At 34.2% G+C, this 18,228-nt stretch overlaps 2 protein-coding genes across 8 annotated transcripts; one reads left to right on the top strand and one right to left on the bottom strand.

Annotated features, from left to right (window-relative positions):
* The first annotated feature begins 1,112 nt into the window (after window positions 1-1,112).
* On the top strand, window positions 1,113-9,745 carry LOC108193003 (uncharacterized). 6 transcript variants are annotated; one of them, XR_010284469.1, is made up of 18 exons: window positions 1,113-1,409; window positions 1,846-1,908; window positions 2,658-2,812; window positions 3,071-3,184; window positions 3,556-3,621; window positions 4,507-4,590; window positions 4,685-4,771; window positions 5,900-5,991; window positions 6,074-6,134; window positions 6,269-6,304; window positions 6,425-6,484; window positions 6,717-6,777; window positions 6,873-6,980; window positions 7,545-7,663; window positions 7,771-7,842; window positions 8,146-8,224; window positions 8,839-8,935; window positions 9,360-9,745. XR_010284469.1 is itself a non-coding variant. In XM_064079430.1 (18 exons), the coding sequence occupies exons 1-18, from the start codon at window positions 1,292-1,294 to the stop codon at window positions 9,486-9,488; spliced, it is 1,608 nt and encodes a 535-aa protein (XP_063935500.1). In that variant the 5' UTR covers window positions 1,114-1,291; the 3' UTR covers window positions 9,489-9,745. The 6 variants fall into 6 exon arrangements, 5 of the variants coding, with proteins under 5 accessions (XP_063935500.1, XP_017215048.1, XP_063935502.1 ...); XM_064079430.1 differs by having other exon boundaries at window positions 1,114-1,409; window positions 8,139-8,224; XM_064079432.1 differs by having other exon boundaries at window positions 1,353-1,409; window positions 2,590-2,812; window positions 8,139-8,224.
* Window positions 9,746-10,290: 545 nt separating this feature from the next.
* Window positions 10,291-17,281, bottom strand: LOC108224546 (inactive beta-amylase 4, chloroplastic). 2 transcript variants are annotated; one of them, XM_017399198.2, is made up of 10 exons: window positions 16,915-17,281; window positions 15,967-16,095; window positions 15,518-15,764; window positions 15,034-15,254; window positions 14,888-14,935; window positions 14,651-14,810; window positions 13,104-13,357; window positions 12,359-12,428; window positions 11,487-11,555; window positions 10,291-10,761 (listed from the first exon to the last, which is right to left on the bottom strand). In XM_017399198.2, the coding sequence occupies exons 1-10, from the start codon at window positions 17,100-17,102 to the stop codon at window positions 10,609-10,611; spliced, it is 1,539 nt and encodes a 512-aa protein (XP_017254687.1). In that variant the 5' UTR covers window positions 17,103-17,281; the 3' UTR covers window positions 10,291-10,608. The 2 variants fall into 2 exon arrangements, with proteins under 2 accessions (XP_017254687.1, XP_017254686.1); XM_017399197.2 differs by having other exon boundaries at window positions 14,888-14,965; window positions 16,915-17,280.
* Window positions 17,282-18,228: the final 947 nt, after the last annotated feature.

The following is an 18,228-nucleotide window of genomic DNA, read 5'->3' as shown; positions in this document are numbered from 1 at the left end:
GTCTAGCGGTTAAAAAACGCTGGACGTGTAAAATCTGATTTCTAATTCAGACCGTTCATGACCAGAACTGACGGTGAAAAAATCATATGCCGGATAACGGCCCCCCAACAGTCACTTGCTGGGGCTCAGAACCCAACATCTATATGTTTGACTATTAATAATGTTTTAAAACATTATTAATAGTTTACAATTAGAGATATTAATAATGTTATTAAACAAAGTTAACAAAACAAATCTCAAAACAAAATTAGATGAAAAGAATTATTCTCTCTAAATACGTGATTTTCCGACACAATTTTGAAAAGTTTAGGTATTACAATTTGAATTTTTAATTATTTGGAATAGTAACTAACGGGGGTGTATTCGATTGGGATTTTAATTTTAATGGATTGTTTTTAGTTTATGAATTTTAATGGATTGTATGGGATTTTGATTTTGTGCGGATTCTTGATAAAATGTCGCAGAGTTGATGGGATTTAGGTACAATGCTTCAAAATCCCATTGATTTTGACGGGATTTCAAAAAACTTAAAATACACTGAAGAATGCCACAAAATCCATCATTTTATGAAATGAAAAAAAATCCATCAGTATTTGAATACCATCAGATTTTAATGGATTTTAAACAATCCCAATTGAATACCATCGGATTTTAAAGCATAATTTAAAATCCCAATTGAATACCGCCAGATTTGGTAGCATAATTTAAAATCCCAATTGAATACCTCAAGATTTTAATGGATTTCAAACAATCCCAATCGAATACCCTCGGATTTCATGAATGCAAAAAAATGCTTTAAAATCCCAATCCAATACACCTCTCTAAGTCATGACATGTTCGTCTGCATCAGTGTTGCAAAAAGCAGGAATCGGATTTAATCGGTTGAGTCACGGAATAAGGATTAATCGGAGATTAATTGAACTGATCGGTGATTAATCGGAGATTTATACGGTTTGATGAGTTATAGAATAAAGATTAATCGTGATTAATTACCGACTTTTTAGAAGTTTGCATAAAAATTTAGCGCTCCCTGGTCTAGATTAAATTATTTTTATTAAAAATCGTAGAAATGGATGTCGTTGGACTTAATTTTAAAGAAAGAAAACAATAGTTATATAGATACCGGAAACAAAATGTTTATCTTTGTGATTTTTTTCCCCGACATTCTCACCACCACCAAGGCACCAAGTAGGTGTGGATTTTGTTGCTTCATACTCGACTGACTATACTACAAACGGCCACTACCCCTATCTATATATACAATACAATCTGTTGTAAGTATACATTGAACATGGCCCACCTGGTATCCATCCAATATGGTTACTCGTCGGAGTTGAGAATCTCTCTCACTTGTTCTTCCAAACCACTCACCTCCTCAAACAAACCCAATTCCAGACTTCCAACTCGCGGTAACTAATCGGCTCTTCTAAGAGTTTCCAAACATTATCTTTTAAATTATTGTAATTTAATTTTTCTGTTCTATAAACATTATCTTTTCGCTTCTACTGTTAAAAACAGCGGCTATTCTCTTTTAAGTTGCTACTTATTGGATTTATAATATTTAACTTATCGAGATCAGCCAGGACCAACTGTATATCCTGCGCTTAGTTCTGACTTAGCCTGGAATCATGCTCCAATTTTAAATTATAATAATTATTGTAACTCATCATTTCTGTACACTACTGCATTATGCATTTATGCTCTGAGCTCAGGTTACTTTATCTGCTGGCTCCGGTTAGTTACAAATTTAATCACATGTTATTTGCCTATCTTTCTTTTTTTAAATAATAATAATAATATTTAAGTGTTCTTCTTTTTGATGTGTTTACTTGATGAGCTGCTTAGGACCATCGGAGACGAGGCGCAAAATTCCTAAACTCAATTTGGAGGTTTCGCCACACAGAGCTGGTAAACTTATTTCCATAATCTATATAATTGTCATATATATATATATATATATATATGAAATCTCCGTGTCTCGCAGTTTCAAATGTTTCCTATTCGAGATCATTTTATGCATGGCTACCCTGCTGTATGAAGATTCTATAGTTTTCTTTTCAACTCCCCTTTGATGCCAATGTACTTGATATATAGTACATTTGTCCATAATATTTTATCCTTGCTGACGGTTTGATTTATAAGAATTCTAGTTGATATTTATGTTCCACACGTATTGTAATTTACAGTCAAATGGCAATTATTCTTCTACATCTATCATTTATAGAGAAAAAGATGAGGATATCTTTTCAAATTTTAAGTAGTGCCATTAAAACCTCATAGGCTTATAGCATCATGACCAGAAGATAAAAGTTTATGCTTAGTGCCGAAATTAATTCTTCCCTAATACTGTGTTTTATATTCAATGACACCAAACCACGGCCTGTATAAATGGATTTCAAATCCCAGTCATTCCTCTCACTTTTTAATGTAGAAGATAGTTTGTCCCAGACTAAACAATGTTCATTGATATATCTGAATTTACTGGCATGTATATTACTTGCTGTGGCTTATCAGTGTGCTAGTTTACTTTTTTTGACATGCCTTGTTTAGTTTCAATTAACAATATCTTATAATGTGCAATTGCGTCAGTTACTTGACAGGGGCTTTCAAAATGGATCTACTTTCTTTCTCACCTCTCTTCTCTTTGGCTCATATAGTTTCTGCTGTGAGACTGATGCGAATAGAATTTGGTGGTGCTTTCGCTGATCTATTGAACGAAAAAGGGAAAGGTTCTGGTGAAAATGAGATGGGATATGTTGAAAGAACTCTCGGTTTTCGAACGCGTGATTTGGATGACAAAGACCTGAGACTGGTCTCTCTCTCTCTCTCTCTCTCACACACACACACACACACACACACACTCACACACGCGCGCACACACACATATTAGTATATTATAACTTAATGTATATTATCTTCTATTATTTTCTGAAGCGATTGGCTCTGAATCTATTGATTACTTTACCCTGATGAAAATTTTGAGGGATTACACCAAATCCAGGTCTACAAACTTATTTATTAACACCAAGTGATCAAGCTATTAAATATTCTAAATGATCTTACCATACAGGTAACGGATATTGTTGGAGGTACCATTCGTTGGCGAAGATATCTTGATTATCTCATTTCGTCACTGTGTCATGATGCAAAGACTTTTAGTGGCATGGAACCCCTTCTATTACAGGTTGGGTGGCCTTGTTTCTCTTCCTGGTTTTTTCCCATCATTTGTTAGTTTAAAAGCATTACAGTAGTATTGCGAGTATAAGGTGCTGTTTTTTTTTCTAAACAAGTTGAACTTAAATGTTCATTTGTAGTTACCTAGGTTCCATGCTTGTTTTAGATAGGTATAGATTATCAGATTGACTATTTTAGCATACAGATTTTTTTTGTTTTTCCCACCATCATTTGTGTTTCCATGTTTCAGATTATTTGCGATGTCTACATTGATACACAAACTTTCACTTTCTGTTTGATTAAAACAATTTCTCTCCCCAAATTTTGTGATATTACTTTATAAGGTCAACAAGTTACATTGAAGTGCATAATTCTGTTCAGATTCTTCGTATTGGTTTCTATGAAATCTTGAAGCTAGAGATGCCTCCTCATGCTGTTGTTCACGAGGTAAGTTTAATATGTAAAGTATTTCCTCATACTCCACGGCCACTATTTTCTTTTGAAATTTCTCTTATTATAAAGAACATTATTTAAACTACATGAGATTACATTGTTTAAACTATATTGAGAATAAATATGTGTAACATCATCACACATACGAATTCTTGATAAACTATATGTTAGTGCATTGTTTAAATATTATTCTCAATGAAATGTCCTTGGGGTTTAAATAGAACATAAAACCACCATTTGACGAGGTCAACTCAGTGTCCCAGGCCATAAGTCGTTTTTTTTAAAAATTTGACGGTATTGCCATGTAACTGCCAGCTCACTGCCTGATCAGATTGTTGCCACGTGGCAAACAGCAATTTGATCTTTCTTGTAAAATTTTGATTGACTGCACCTTTTGATTTGAAAGTGATAACTTGAGACCCCGAATTTGTGGGTGGTAAAATAGATATATTGGCAATTATAAAGTGGTCACTTTGATAATTAACCTAATTTTAGTTCACAGAAAAACAAAATTAAAGAAATAAATAAGTTTCTAATTCCAGACAGTGCTGTGCTGAACTACTCTTTTGTATGTTGATGTTCATGCTAGTACTTGGAGAAATGGTTGCAGTTTTATTGTAAATAGTTAGGGTTTTATTGTTTGCACTGCAAGCCCCCGGTGTTTATTTTCCTGTTTTTTTTAGAGTAGCCCACAGTGTTCTTGATACTTTACAGTTTGGTGAATTCCTGTTCCGGATTTACATAATGTCGAAGCATGTTGTAGTCGAAAGCTCAACACAGTTTATGTCATTTTGTCTAAACACTCTTCCATTTGATGCTTCTACAACCTTTAGTTGGTAACTGAAGTAAATTTCCTGGGTGTTACATACATAATTGTAGAATGTAGGGCTCGCAAAGGTTGCCCTAAGGCCTGGTGCTGGTAATATGGTCAACGGAATTCTCAGAAAGCTATTGTTGCTCAAGGTATATTCTCTTGTTTTTCTCCTAACTATCTAAATAATAATATACCATATTACTCTGGACTTCAGTGCCTGCCTTTATCTTTTTGGATTTGCAGGAAAGCAACTCCTTGCCTTCACCCAAATTGGAAGGCAATGATCGTACGCAAGCACGTGCTCTTGCCATCCTTTATTCTCATCCAGTTGTAAGTTTGGAGCTGCATATTTTGTTCTCCTTGTAAAGGTTAGAACTTAGGAGTCAGGCTCCATTCAACAAAAAGAACTTGATTTAATAAGAATAACACACTCATCTAGATAAGTAATTCAAATAAGTAAATAACCAGTAAACAGTGCTAGTGGCTGCTGACTGAGAGACTGTCATTTTTCTCCTCGCCTAAAGTTGGTTATGCATCTAATGTATTCATACTCAATTTCATCTCAGGAGTCAGAATATCATGTCAGTAAGGTACATACAGTTAGGGCTTGATGTGGAATTTATATGTATAATTCTAGTTGACTTGATCATCGGTTATAAAGTTATAAGCTTTAGGAACTGTATTTAATACTATGCAATAGGAGAGATCAAGCAAATCTCACACGGCACTGGAATTGTACCTTTAATGATTCAGTTGGCTAGACCAGTCACTAGACAAGTAGACATGTCTATTAGACTTGCTTCGATATAAATTTCTGATGGAATTAGTTGAATCTATAAAGTCTCAACATCAGTAGCATCTTCTGTAACATAATAACTAAAGTTGGCAGTTCTGATTTTTTTTTTTTTTTTTTTTTTGCTAAATGGAAATTTTGAATTTTATTAGATAGTTATGATGTAAGAAACCTTATTATAATCTGTAAAACTTTGATTACCACTGGCCAGTCTTTGCCCAGTACCAGGGATTGATGATAATATCTCATTCTTGAATTTTTCTCGGGATTTGCGGTTATATGAATCTTTTCAAGTGAAAAGGTGTTGGTTTCTTATGCTATACATATCCAATTGGCTAGCATAGCACATATAAACTTTGTAAACTTTTTCCATTAGGTGACGTACTGACATATGCACAACTTTGTCTTACCCAAAAATGGATGATCCTGTCCAAATGTGAACTTGAATTTCTATATTAATTCTACATTATTTTACCGTCTTTTTGTGAATTGCTGGAATTTTCAATCTGTACATCGAAATTGGGGAGCAAGTAGTTGGCGTTTATGGCGCTTCATCTGACTAACTAATTTAGTATCATTTTAGAAGCAAGGAAGGTATTAGAAATAGGGAATCTATCTAGTGATTCTCTCAGTTTATCTGCACTTCTCATATATACATTTTGCAGTGGATGGTGAGACGATGGACAAAGCATTTTGGGCAAGATAGCGCTATAGAACTGATGACATGGAATAACAAACATCCTAGCTTTAGCTTAAGGTTTTACCATTTAATTCTGTTTCCTTTGAGAATATTAAATTTTCCTGTCCTGATGTTTGGTACATAATACTGCTTTCTTCAGGGCAAATAGTGCAAAAGGTTTTACAAGAGCTGACCTTGAGTTCCAACTTAAGACGCTGAAGGTGTTCTATAATATTGTTTCCTCCCAGAATGTTCATTTATGGATGCATATATTATATAAACATGTTCTGCAGAACTAATTGGACTTCCGAGTCTGATGTATGTCTGCCTCTGTTCTCTACCTCCATCACTGCAGACACATATCAGGAACAATCTGAGACTGAATATTCCTGTAATTGTGTTCACATTTGTTGCATCCTATTTACAGGGACGTAGTTTTCTACATTTGTGCGTTGTATTAAACTGTCATGGGACGGCATCAACAAAGTTGATTTCCTTCTTATAATCTCAGGTTCCCCATGAGCTTTCTCCAAACCTCAGTCATTTTGTGCGTATCAAAACTGGCCTTCAGGTATGATTATAAACATTTGTTTCTAGTATAAGTGGCGTTTAGGAACATGACCTTTCTGTGAAGTATTTCACTGATATCTTCTATTATGTATGACAATTATCTGAGCTCCTCCTATCTTTACTGCCCATCAAACTTTTATCCTTAACTTCAGGGTGGATAAAAGGGGCATGCTTATGACTGGAAGAAGGCCATAAAAGTCTTCGATGTACTGATTGTTCTTACTTCTTATCAGGCAGTCATACAAGCTGGTCTACTGAAAGAAGGTTTATGTTCTGTTCAGGATGAAAGTGCAGGTTAAGTTTATCTTACCAACACTTTCCTAGTCTGTAACTTGTGTTGTTGTATCAATTATTACCGAGAGGAAGAACTGACCCTAGTTTTACTGCAGGCTTGGTGGTTACTGTTCTCGACCCACATCCTGGTGAGATTATTCTTGACTGTTGTGCTGCTCCCGGAGGAAAGACGCTCTTCATTGCATCCCTTATGAGTGGTCAAGGTATTTTGCCAACAACCTGGAGCTTTAGCTAGATGTTAAAATGATTTCAATTAAGATATCACCAAAAATGTACTTTTTTCTTAACTTATGTGCAACTCTACTAGCTGTCTGAAACTATTTGCAAAAATATGGTCTACAAATAATTGCAACATGAATCAACTTTTTTTGTACGTTTTTTTTCCATAAAGAGTTGCAGTTGTATCTTGGTTGATTTTAGCTGCTTCAAGTTTATTCCAGTTTCTGGTTAATCTTATGTTTTAGTTGCATGGGTTGCAATATCGTATTTTTGCAAAAAAAAATTATATTAAGTTATATATTTATGGAAAAACCTCTGTTTGTTTTTCTTTGCCAAGTAAACCCATGTATTTATCTTATTTTATATTAGCTATTCTATGATAGAAAATGCAGGAATCAAGTTTAAAATTACTTCTCGTCAAAATTGTACATTTTCGTATGTAGCTGTTTTTCTTACGGGGGATTTTCTGTGCCTGCGGAATGCAAAACCTAGAGATTTGTAGGTGGCTATTTTAGTTTTCAGTTCTACAGATATGATGCTGGTTTCAGGTATGTTATCTGCACTTGACATAAACGAAGGCCGATTGAGGATACTTGCAGAGACAGCCAAGTTGCAGCAAGTTGACAATGTCATAACCACCATCCATGCGGATCTTTGTGTATATGCTGTGAGTATTGTATGTGTGTGTGACTAGGGTGTGTTGTTTGTGTGAGCCTGTGTATTATATAGAATAAGTTGTCTTAAAGTTTATTGCAGATATTTTTCTTTTGCTAGGTGGATACTGATATGAGATTTGATAAAGTTTTGCTTGATGCTCCTTGTTCAGGATTAGGTGTTCTCTCCAAGGTATGACACTATATAAGTTTTTTTTTTGTACTCATCCTGTTCCAGATTTGGAGATACAGTTACCTTTTTTAATGCTAGATTTTGTGGTAGACAATGGACTGGCAGTACACGATAAGATTTAATGAGAGCAATAATCATTATGTATTTATGACTTTATGTTTACAAAGGTTGGCTTATCTATTTGGTAATTTCAACATTCAGGAAATGTCCAGCGTCAGTATAAAGAAATCCCTACTAACACAACTTAAACTTAATGACTTGTGGAATCTTATATTTCTTGTTTTGTTTGATGGAAGAGGGCAGACTTGCGCTGGAATAGGAGATTGGAAGATATGGAAGAACTCAAATCTTTACAAGATCGACTTCTTGATGCAGCTTCTATGTGAGGCCAATTCTTTTCTTTGCTATTATTTGTTGTAAACAATTATGTGAATGGAATCTGATTTTTTTTTTTGTTTCTGAAGTTAATTTTAGAGAAATAAGGTTCGAACTACTTTTGAATATATAAACTGGTATGTAGTTTAATGAACAATAAAACAGTAATATGATTATTAGAAAAAGGCATGATAGATGAGCTTGCTAAAGTTGTAAATCATGGTTTTATTAATTCTGGTGCACTCAAAAGAACCCCTTCCAGTTATTTTTCTATGGGGTGATGCGTGTAGCTTGGCCTTTATGTTAAAAGAAAACTGACTGGTGCCTTCTCATTTTGGAAAAAGAGGAGCAATCAAGTCCTGGGGTCGCTGTACTCAGGGTTATCTGAAGCACCACCATTAAATTCATCAGCCCTTGCTGAAACTAGATTACTAGATGTGGTTGTGTTCCAGCAGTAGGCATTTTGTCATTTTATCTAGTACGGTTGGTTGACTGTCGGAACATGCCTTCTGCCTTTTCTAATATACTATATATAGTATAGTTTTATTTATATATTGTAGAACAGGAAGATTTTTCATCACATTTGTTGCAGTTCTGATCTTTCACATCTTCCACTTGTAGATTGGTAAAGCCTGGTGGTTTACTAGTATATAGTACTTGTTCCATTGATCCTGATGAGAATGAAGAGAGGGTGAATTCATTTCTTCACAGGCATCCAGTAAGAGCTCTCATGATCGATGTTTTTTTTTATAAGTACATTTATAATGCTTAACCATTAAACTATAAAAGATATCAAGGAATCTTTATTAACGTTTTGACAAATATTTTCTTCTCAAGCACTTTAAAATGCTTTAACTGGAGCCCGTGTGCATATGTTGATATGCAATTTTTTTGTTCAATCATGTTATCAATTTATTATCGCAGTCCTTTGTGCAGATCTTTATAACAGTAACTGAGTTTGGCATCTCTTAGTGTTTATTATTAACTATGCCTCTGATTTTGTAAGTGTCAGCAAATAATGTTTTAATCTAGCAGGATGTTACATAACAATATCAGTTTTCATCTTATAAGAAACTGTATAGATTTGATTATGAAATTCCAAGTCTAACCAGATATGTTCTATTATATGACTATTTATGCAGGAATTCTGCATTGATTCTGTGAACAAATATGTTCCGGCTGAATTTGTTACTGAGAAAGGTTTCTATTCCTCTAGCCCTGTAAAGCATTCCCTGGACGGAGCTTTTGCAGCTCGTCTTCTTCGGGCTTGATAGTGGACGCAGTGGCCTACTTGATGCTTGACCTTCGCTGCTTTATCATTTTAACTTTATTTTGTTTATTCTTTTTAGTTTATTTAGGATTATGCATTTCCTGATTTATTATATTTTTTTTTGTAAGATGTACCATAATTAGTGCTGTCTAAATAACAAAATGCTGATACTAGTGGTGCCTAATGACTTAAGTGCCCACTCTCTTACTGTTTAATCTAAGAACTTAAGATGCTGAATCTCAAAAACTGTTTAACCAACTGTTGTAAATGAGGATGAGCAGACCCTGTAATTAGCCACTTTTCTAACCCTCAGTATTGATGAGAGTTCTCGCGTGGAACCTTAATAGTCTTGTACACATATATACTTAAAATGTCCATTGTTTACAATGATCAATTTATAAGTTCAACAGATGTTTTAATGACCAAGTGACTATGTTAATTAGTAAATAAGGTACTCATAAATCTGACTTTTGATATCTTCTTATGAACAAGTAAATTTATCAAGGTTTTAGTATGATCATTTGACTTCCTAGTACTCTCCAATTCATCACAAACAATATTGTTTCTCAAGTAATCATTGTGTTCTGGAAGTAAATCCCTACGTACAAGCATGAGATCCAGTTCTTCATCCCTTGTTTTGAATCCACAATAATATTTGACAGTTTTTCAATTCCACCATTTGGATGCAATGGTTGCAATTATGGTAATATAAATACTGAACATTTCAGCAGTAGTAAACATACTAAAACGAAGCTCTTCAACATGATTTTCATCTTTTCATATTGTTTATTGTGAGGCAGTCATTTCTAAAGAAGTTACAATAGATACCTTATGATTTCTTATTGTACAGAGTCAAGCTCAGAGTGTTTTTTCATGAAAGTGAATTAAATTAGTTTACAAGTCTAACGAAATTGAGAGGGCACAGACTCTATAATTTACTCTATATCTAATCTAATCAACTAATAAGTAGAAAACTAATTTATATTAAAATTAAATAAACGCATCAAGACCTAGGCTTGAGACCACCAATAACTGGGTCTGTCCACCCCTGTATATACCCATTCCTAAAAAGTAAATTTTGAAGGCAGCAATATTATGCCAAACTTGTCACACGTGCGCCTTCACCTTTCCATACACATCTTTCTCACAAATGGCACAAAGTTGCTCCAGTTTTCAACTCTAAAGATTCTGTCATTCATTCTAAAATATGTGAATGACTTTACAGCTTCAGTCGGTAAATGATAACAATTTGTGTGTATTTGCCTTAATCCAGCCTGCAAACAGCGTACATAAACTGTAAATGTGAGACTTCTATGGTAACCAGCTGTCTCAGAACAGACAATATCTATATGACGGCAAGAGTCCAGATAAATGCAAATGCCCTTGCCCCTGTCATGAGTTAAAGAGCATATATACATTTAACGGGTGCCAGAGAGGCCAAGATGATATAGTAATATATAGAAATATCAGTTTATTAAATTTTAGTCTCTTTCTATTCAGGAATATTTTTGGCAAGATTATTCTATATAAAAATCCTTGTACTTCAGTTAATTTGCCATAGAACATTGTACAGAGAAAAGGCTGCGTACTATTGACAGAATTCCTAATATATAAATTTCTCTATGGTATAAAATACAAGAAAACCATGGCACAACAAAAAAAGTATATTCAAGTTTAAGCTTGCCTGCTTTTTTTTTTTTTTTTTAAATTCTGGATTCCAATTCGTATCTAGCATCACAACATCAGGGATTCAGGATGTTGTTCCAAATTTTATGTCCAGCTAATAGTTGTGCATCTGGTCTGAGACTTGGCTTGCAACAGATTATATGCGAGTTTCCTCATCATTCATGTGGTCAGTGATATAAATTTTCATGCAAAATTCAAGTCTTCTTGAAGGAACCCAATTTCACAAATGCACTGTGATGTATTTATAACTCTGTTTGTTTCTTTTTAAAATTACATATGGGTGGACATCTATGAATTTGTAAAAGATGCATACCTTATCAAATCGTTCATAAGAATTCCTTCCTGTCAAATGTATTACTCTCTTTTTTGATACACTCCTTATCTGTGTTAGACAACATGGTAACATTAGATAGTAATTAGCACAAATACAGCACATTGACCATATAAATGCTGGGTGCAGAGAAACAAAATATCTACGCCCCTGTATTAAAGAGTACTGTTAGAACTTAGATCATCTAATAAGCTCTACCGTGTGTGTGTGTGTGTGTAGGACATGATTCAGACAGTTTGGTTGTGAGAACAATTGTTCTGCACTTTCCAGAAAGTGCAGAACAACTGTTTTGCAGTTATTTTATTTTTTTGATGTTGTATTGTTCTGCAGCTGAACAATAGTGTTCTCAGTGTTCTCATGCTAAAACCTGTTCTCCATAGAGCGCGCCCCTATATATAACACAAAAAGGAGGTGTAACAATAACACTTTTTTGAATGAACATATTGATTGAGTGTCATAGAAAGGCTTGAACAAGTTTGTTATACTGCTCATAGAAAAACATTTTCAGCTTGTTCGTAGATGCATTTGTTGTAATGTCCGAGTCTAGTAAACACTATAAGTCTATAATACATATATGCTTATCTATCTTGTTCAAATTTGAGAGTTTACAGTCCTGAATCAGTAGCAACCTAGATAATATGTCAAATATAATGGTTTGACAGTTCCAAGTGGTAAACTCCCCATGATCATATCCCTTCACAAAAGTGAGAAACAAAGGAATCTTCTATATATGAAACAATTATCATAATATATATTTGTATAAAGATTTGGTTGAAAGGTAGACTTGATTACAGAATATTCCAAATAGCTTAACTACTAATGAAGCATATACTAATTATAAAGAGATTCATTACCTGCTGAAGTAATCCTTCAGCACTGCAAAAATATTTTGGAGGGTTTTCACTGTCCAGCATCTCAAAGCAGCTACAAGGTGAAATGTAAACAATTAAAAATATCTCCACGAAGAAATGTGCAACTCGTAGAGATTGTTTAATTAATTCTTAATCGTTACAAATATCTAAAGTTTCAGCAAATATGATAGCAATATGACAAGGGACAGATTTGCTGTTTCTACCCTAAAAGTAAAACATATAAAAATTGCTTACATAGTTACATTATGCTTTGACAGCTTTACTTATCATGTGTTCGCTCAGAAAGAAGGATTTGACATAGGCATATAGTCAATTTTTAAGCTATCTGGTCCAGCCAATCACAGCCTTGAGCCTTTATACTATCATGAAGCACAAATTAGTATATATGCTAGTAACAGAAACTATGTTGGTCGCCTAGACCTAAGGTGATTCGGAAAACACAAGTAAGAATAATATTTATATATTTTGCAGCCTGCATTTAAGATTTTTTTTTAATATTAAAAAACCTCTAAATTAGCTACCAAGGACATAGCTTAATTAACATTAAACTTAATAGCAGATAACAAATAAAATCATAAGTTGGTCGGCAGGTGTAAATAAACTCTTAATCCTAACCCTTAACTAATCCTCATAGAGTTGCAAGTAAAAATTAACTCAACTATCTTAACAGTCAACATACTTCAAGTAGAACTTAATAAAAATAAACCAAAGAGTATTAAGCTCTTACGCAATTTGCAGTGTAGCTCCATGGCGAGATAACATCGATGCCAAAGGATCATATCCATCCCTGATGGCTGTGTTGTAGTAACCAGCAGTCAGTTCAGCAGGATGGGCTATTGTCTTGAACCACCAGTAGATAGTACCAACCTTAGCCACTAATAAAACGGACTGTTGTTCACTGGCTTCATATATCTCAAACAATTTTGCTGCTTTTGCAAGAATTGCATCTGCATGACCGATCAGTTTACCACTATACCATTCCTACGAGGAAAATGACATTTCAGGTTGCTTATGACACTGAATATGCTAGCAGCATGATAAAAATAAAATAAAAAATTACAAGCTTGCTATTTCTTGAGGTAATTGCCATTTATTTTGGGTTGGGTGTTATTTCAATACATATGTAGTAGTCTTCTTTGCATAATATAGCAAACTATTAAACAAGCTGGCACCCAACCTTGCCAACACACATATGCAGTTTTAAAAGTAGGCACCAATTGCTGTTTCGAAGAAGGCAAGAACAATGATATACAGCTAAACGTTTCAACATTTTTTTGGTTTGGTTTCAATGGAGAAATACGTGTTTCACCTTTTGTACAATGAAGTTACAACACTAACAAAATCACAAAGAGGTTGTAAAGCCCATCACAATGACTCTTTATCACTTCACATGCACACAATTCGAGGAATGCTTTGTGACATTCGTCAAAAGTATATGAACAGTTGTTTTATTCATTCATTTAGTACACTTCTAATAGTTTTTACACACTCAATATTTTTTATATCATCAAGTTACATTATATAACTAATTAGTCATTACTACATTATACGTAATAGATAGGAAGTTGAAAATCCTGGACTTGGCATCAAGCAGTTCTATCATTTTCACACATTAACTTGCAATCGATCATCGACTATAGGAATACAATGCTCAAGACCCCTTGCAAAAGTGTTATTGAACATTCACATATGCTGGTGGCTAGGTATGCAGATGCAGCTGAGCAGCTGACAATGATCAGCCAGAAAATTTAAAAGATAAAATGCCACAGTTAATGCATTTTGTCTGACATGTTCTGCGACATTTGTTCATTATAACCAAGACAATGAGACATAGGTATTAAGAGGAAAATTACATATAGAATTCAGGGTTGTGGAAAAAGGCAAAGGCATTAAACCTAAGCATATCATACAGGTTTATAAGTTAAAATTAGAATAAAGATACAAGGCAGAGAGACTATACAAGTGCAATTGCCATCATTAACAAGTACAAGATCAGCTATCTGTTGGTTAATTATAGGAGACCTGACAACTCCTACCACAATACATGTGGATATCAACTATTAATCATATTTAGAAAAAGTCAATGACCATCCGTTTAGTCAAGGCAACAAATGAAGCTCAAGCAAGAGATGTGAATTTTTAGACTAAAGTTTCAATATCTTTTTAAGCTGCAATCAGATATACATCGACAGAAGATGTATATCTTCTACGGAGGATATGTTTAATACTGAATGAAGAGGAAAATACAATATTAATAGACCTCAGTCAACTTACAAGGAAAAATTGGCCATAATCAGAAAGGAAACTCTCTTGCCCCTCTTCAAAGAATGGGATCCCAAAAGGAATACTGTTATAGCCCCCTGCATTTTGAGGACCCTTACTTCCCCATTGAGGCTTTCCTACCTGGCACGCAGCCCTCTGTAAGTCTTCCATCCTTAAGAAAGAAATAACTTCATGAGAATTGACTCGCAGTATAACTAAATTCCTTTAAACTAAATTTTTTTAACTTACATATACTTATCATAACACTGAAACTCTCCAATTCCAGGGAATTGCCATCTACCGTCACCAAAGGGGTGAGCAGGATACCTGCATGTGATGTCTTTAATATTTTCCTCCAAGTAAACTGTCCTTGGAATCTTTAAACAGGAAAGTACCTAAGTTCCCCACATGGACCAAGACCAACACTGATCTCTTCTATTAAGGTCCCGATCATTGATCCAAATTTGTCTACAAAACTAAACATGAAGTCTTCATAACATTGTAAGGCAGTCCGTCCCCCAAATAAAGGATAATGGTCAACTCCTAGAGTGAGATAATCGCCATTGATATTCCCATTCCTATCCCGATAAAATATATCCTTATTAATATTACCAATCTGGGAAAAAGAAGCACAATATTATCACAACGATGGTTCTAGAAATCTGATAAACATAGCATGCTATTATTTTCCACATATACTACCAGTCTGCATTGATTTCTGGGCAAATTAATATATGAATAGAATAGAGGACTCAACTGATTCCAGGAGAATCATCATTATGGACCTACACATATAATTATCCAGAAGTGGCAAGCATTCTGAGCACCCTATCTAAAAGTTAATTTAGTATCAGTAATAGACAAAGAATGCAAACAGACCTCCATGATCCATTGTGGAAGACTAACACCTCGTCCTGGTTGTGATAAATGCAGATTTGAGTGGAAGGATAATGTCACTTGTAATTTTAACCCAACATCCGCTATCAGTTTAAAAAGGTCCTCATAGAGAGACCAATTATATGCCAAAGGTGATGTACCTTCGACGATTCCCCACCAAACCTCAACTGCAATACCATGGACGCCTGCCAACTTAAGTGCTTTTAAAGATATAGTTAGGGCCTTGATCCTGGAAAGGGGGAAACCATAAATATCATACACGAGCCATAGATATAATTCCATTCATCCTTTAATTTTATTGATAATGGCCATGAATAAAATTTAACAGAGTACCAAGTAAAACACTGCAAAGAATCAAACTATTTGCGGTGTGATGTAAATGGATATACTGCTTTTGTTATAAAATTTCTTACAAAACCAAATTTACTTACTTCCTTATTCTTGGAACCCCAAGGGTATCGATACCAAATGAGTCTACGGGCATCATGACGTATATGGGAACCCTCCTGTGCTTTGAACACTCAGATAATGTCGATCTGGATTTCTCTCGTACATCCATGCTACATTATCATATCAATATTAGTAATATCACTTGTTATAAGAAGCATCAAAATATAGATTATGTGACATACACCAGTTTATTGGGGTACTATGCTATCAATTGCAAATACTACATATTAATAATGCAAAGTTTTTTGAAAACACAAACATAATCAACAGAAACCATAGATTTAAACAAATAATTAAATAGTAGTCGACATGAAATACCAGTTGTATGTGTACGTAATACTTATTTCTGTAGAAACATAATGTAAGGTATTAGTCAAATTCAGCTATGAGAGCAGAGTACCAATACAATTAACACATCAGGATTTACGCAGACCTTCTTTATACATAAAACTCGATATTGAAGTTCCGAGAATAGTAAAATTAGTACAAATGACCTGAGGATAAGGTATTTGGAGAGCTGAAAATTAGAAATAGTTGTTGATGTGCATATTAGCGATAGCCACATAACAAATCACACTCTACATTATGTTGCCATTTCTCGGTCGAAAACTATAATATTGTTGCTAAACTCTAAAAGCATCATTGTAATTTAACAATCACCTATGATATATCCAATTCTATATATACACGTAAACTCCAATAGCATCACCGTAATTTAACAATCATGTATAATTGAGGCGTAACTATATGCTTTATCCACTCCAAAATTTGTTACTAAATTTCCAGTGTCCGAGTTATACTTATTGTTGTTAAAACATTTCTGGAAAAATAAACGAATAATCTCGATAAATTAATAAAATTCTCCGGTCCCCGAGCTGAGGTTTAATTGTGCATATATATAGTAAAAGATAAGCAGCAAAAGAAGATACCTGAAAATGCAATTAGTGGGAGGTGGAGGTGGAGATCGCCATCCCTTAAGAAAAAGCGGAATGGTGGAAAAAGAAGAAGAAAAATAAAGATTCTTCCTCTTCTTAATCATTCTTCTTTTATTAAAATTAAAGAATAATTTGTGTCGCGCTTCCATGACAAGAACACTTTCCATGCACTTGCAAGCCATTTTGAAAGGCTGGATCGATCGATCATGTATATATGAAGCGTCAGCGAGGGCGGGGTTTATCTATCCAGACTAGATCCGATGGGGATATTGTTGTATTTCAAGGCTTACACTCGCCCCCATAACTAACCGTATGCCACTAATTCAGTTATGCTGTTGTTTACTCCTCCCACCCCTCATTGTGTGGCCCTAGTTCGCCACGTTTTCACCTTAAATTGCATCAAACTTGAGTCATACCTTTTGTTAATGGGTTCTGTCAGAATAATTCCGATTTATTTGTGATTTAAGAGTTATTAAAAATATAATAATAATAATTTTATTATTTATAAACAATCGTATTTTATGAATAATTTTGTTCTTAAAAGTTGACGAGAAAAATATCGAAACTGATTTTTGACTAAGGCAACTTAATTAGACGGCCTCTTAGTCAAAGATGGTGCTTTTGGAATGAATATTTGATAACTCTTCCTCCATCGAGGGTGTTGGCCCCCATTATCACAATTTCAAACTTTAATATCCTAAATAGCAGAACGCGAAAATATGGTCATGGATATCATTTATTAACGGTACATCGTGATGAACAAAAAAAAAGACCCCTTTATATTATTCAAAAGTCAAAACTGACACATTAATTCGGACAAAGAATTTCAGGCTTTTGTTGGTTGAGTTGAAAGAAACAGATATATGAGAAATTTTTATATCATAAACTAATAGATTACTTCAGAGAAATTCAGATAAAAAAGAAGTCGGAAAGTTACACAAAAATTTCAAAATAAAAAGAAATAAATAAGTTTCAACGATGTGTCCCTTTTGAAACGAGAATTGATTTTCCTTGATACCTAACATAATGCATGAAAGGATCTTTAAACAACCATAGATTGACCTGAAAGGCCTTAGCAAAAGCTTCTACACGTACAAGATTTTAAGAAAGAAAACGCCACGAAATGGTATCGGGTAACCTTAATTTTATCTAACGCCACATTATGTAGCATTTTTCAAAGACAAACATCATACAAACTAGCGTTGAATTATCAAACCACAGTTTCATCATCTTCTACACATGGATTTCTAAACTCATGAATTGCTTATTCCCGTTGATCACACACTATTATTTGAAAGCTAATTAGAA

Source organism: Daucus carota, chromosome 6, assembly GCF_001625215.2.
Source record: "Daucus carota subsp. sativus chromosome 6, DH1 v3.0, whole genome shotgun sequence".
Lineage (NCBI taxonomy): Eukaryota > Viridiplantae > Streptophyta > Magnoliopsida > Apiales > Apiaceae > Daucus > Daucus carota.
Note: the sequence above shows the minus strand (reverse complement) of the source record. Positions and strands in the feature narration are given on the sequence as shown.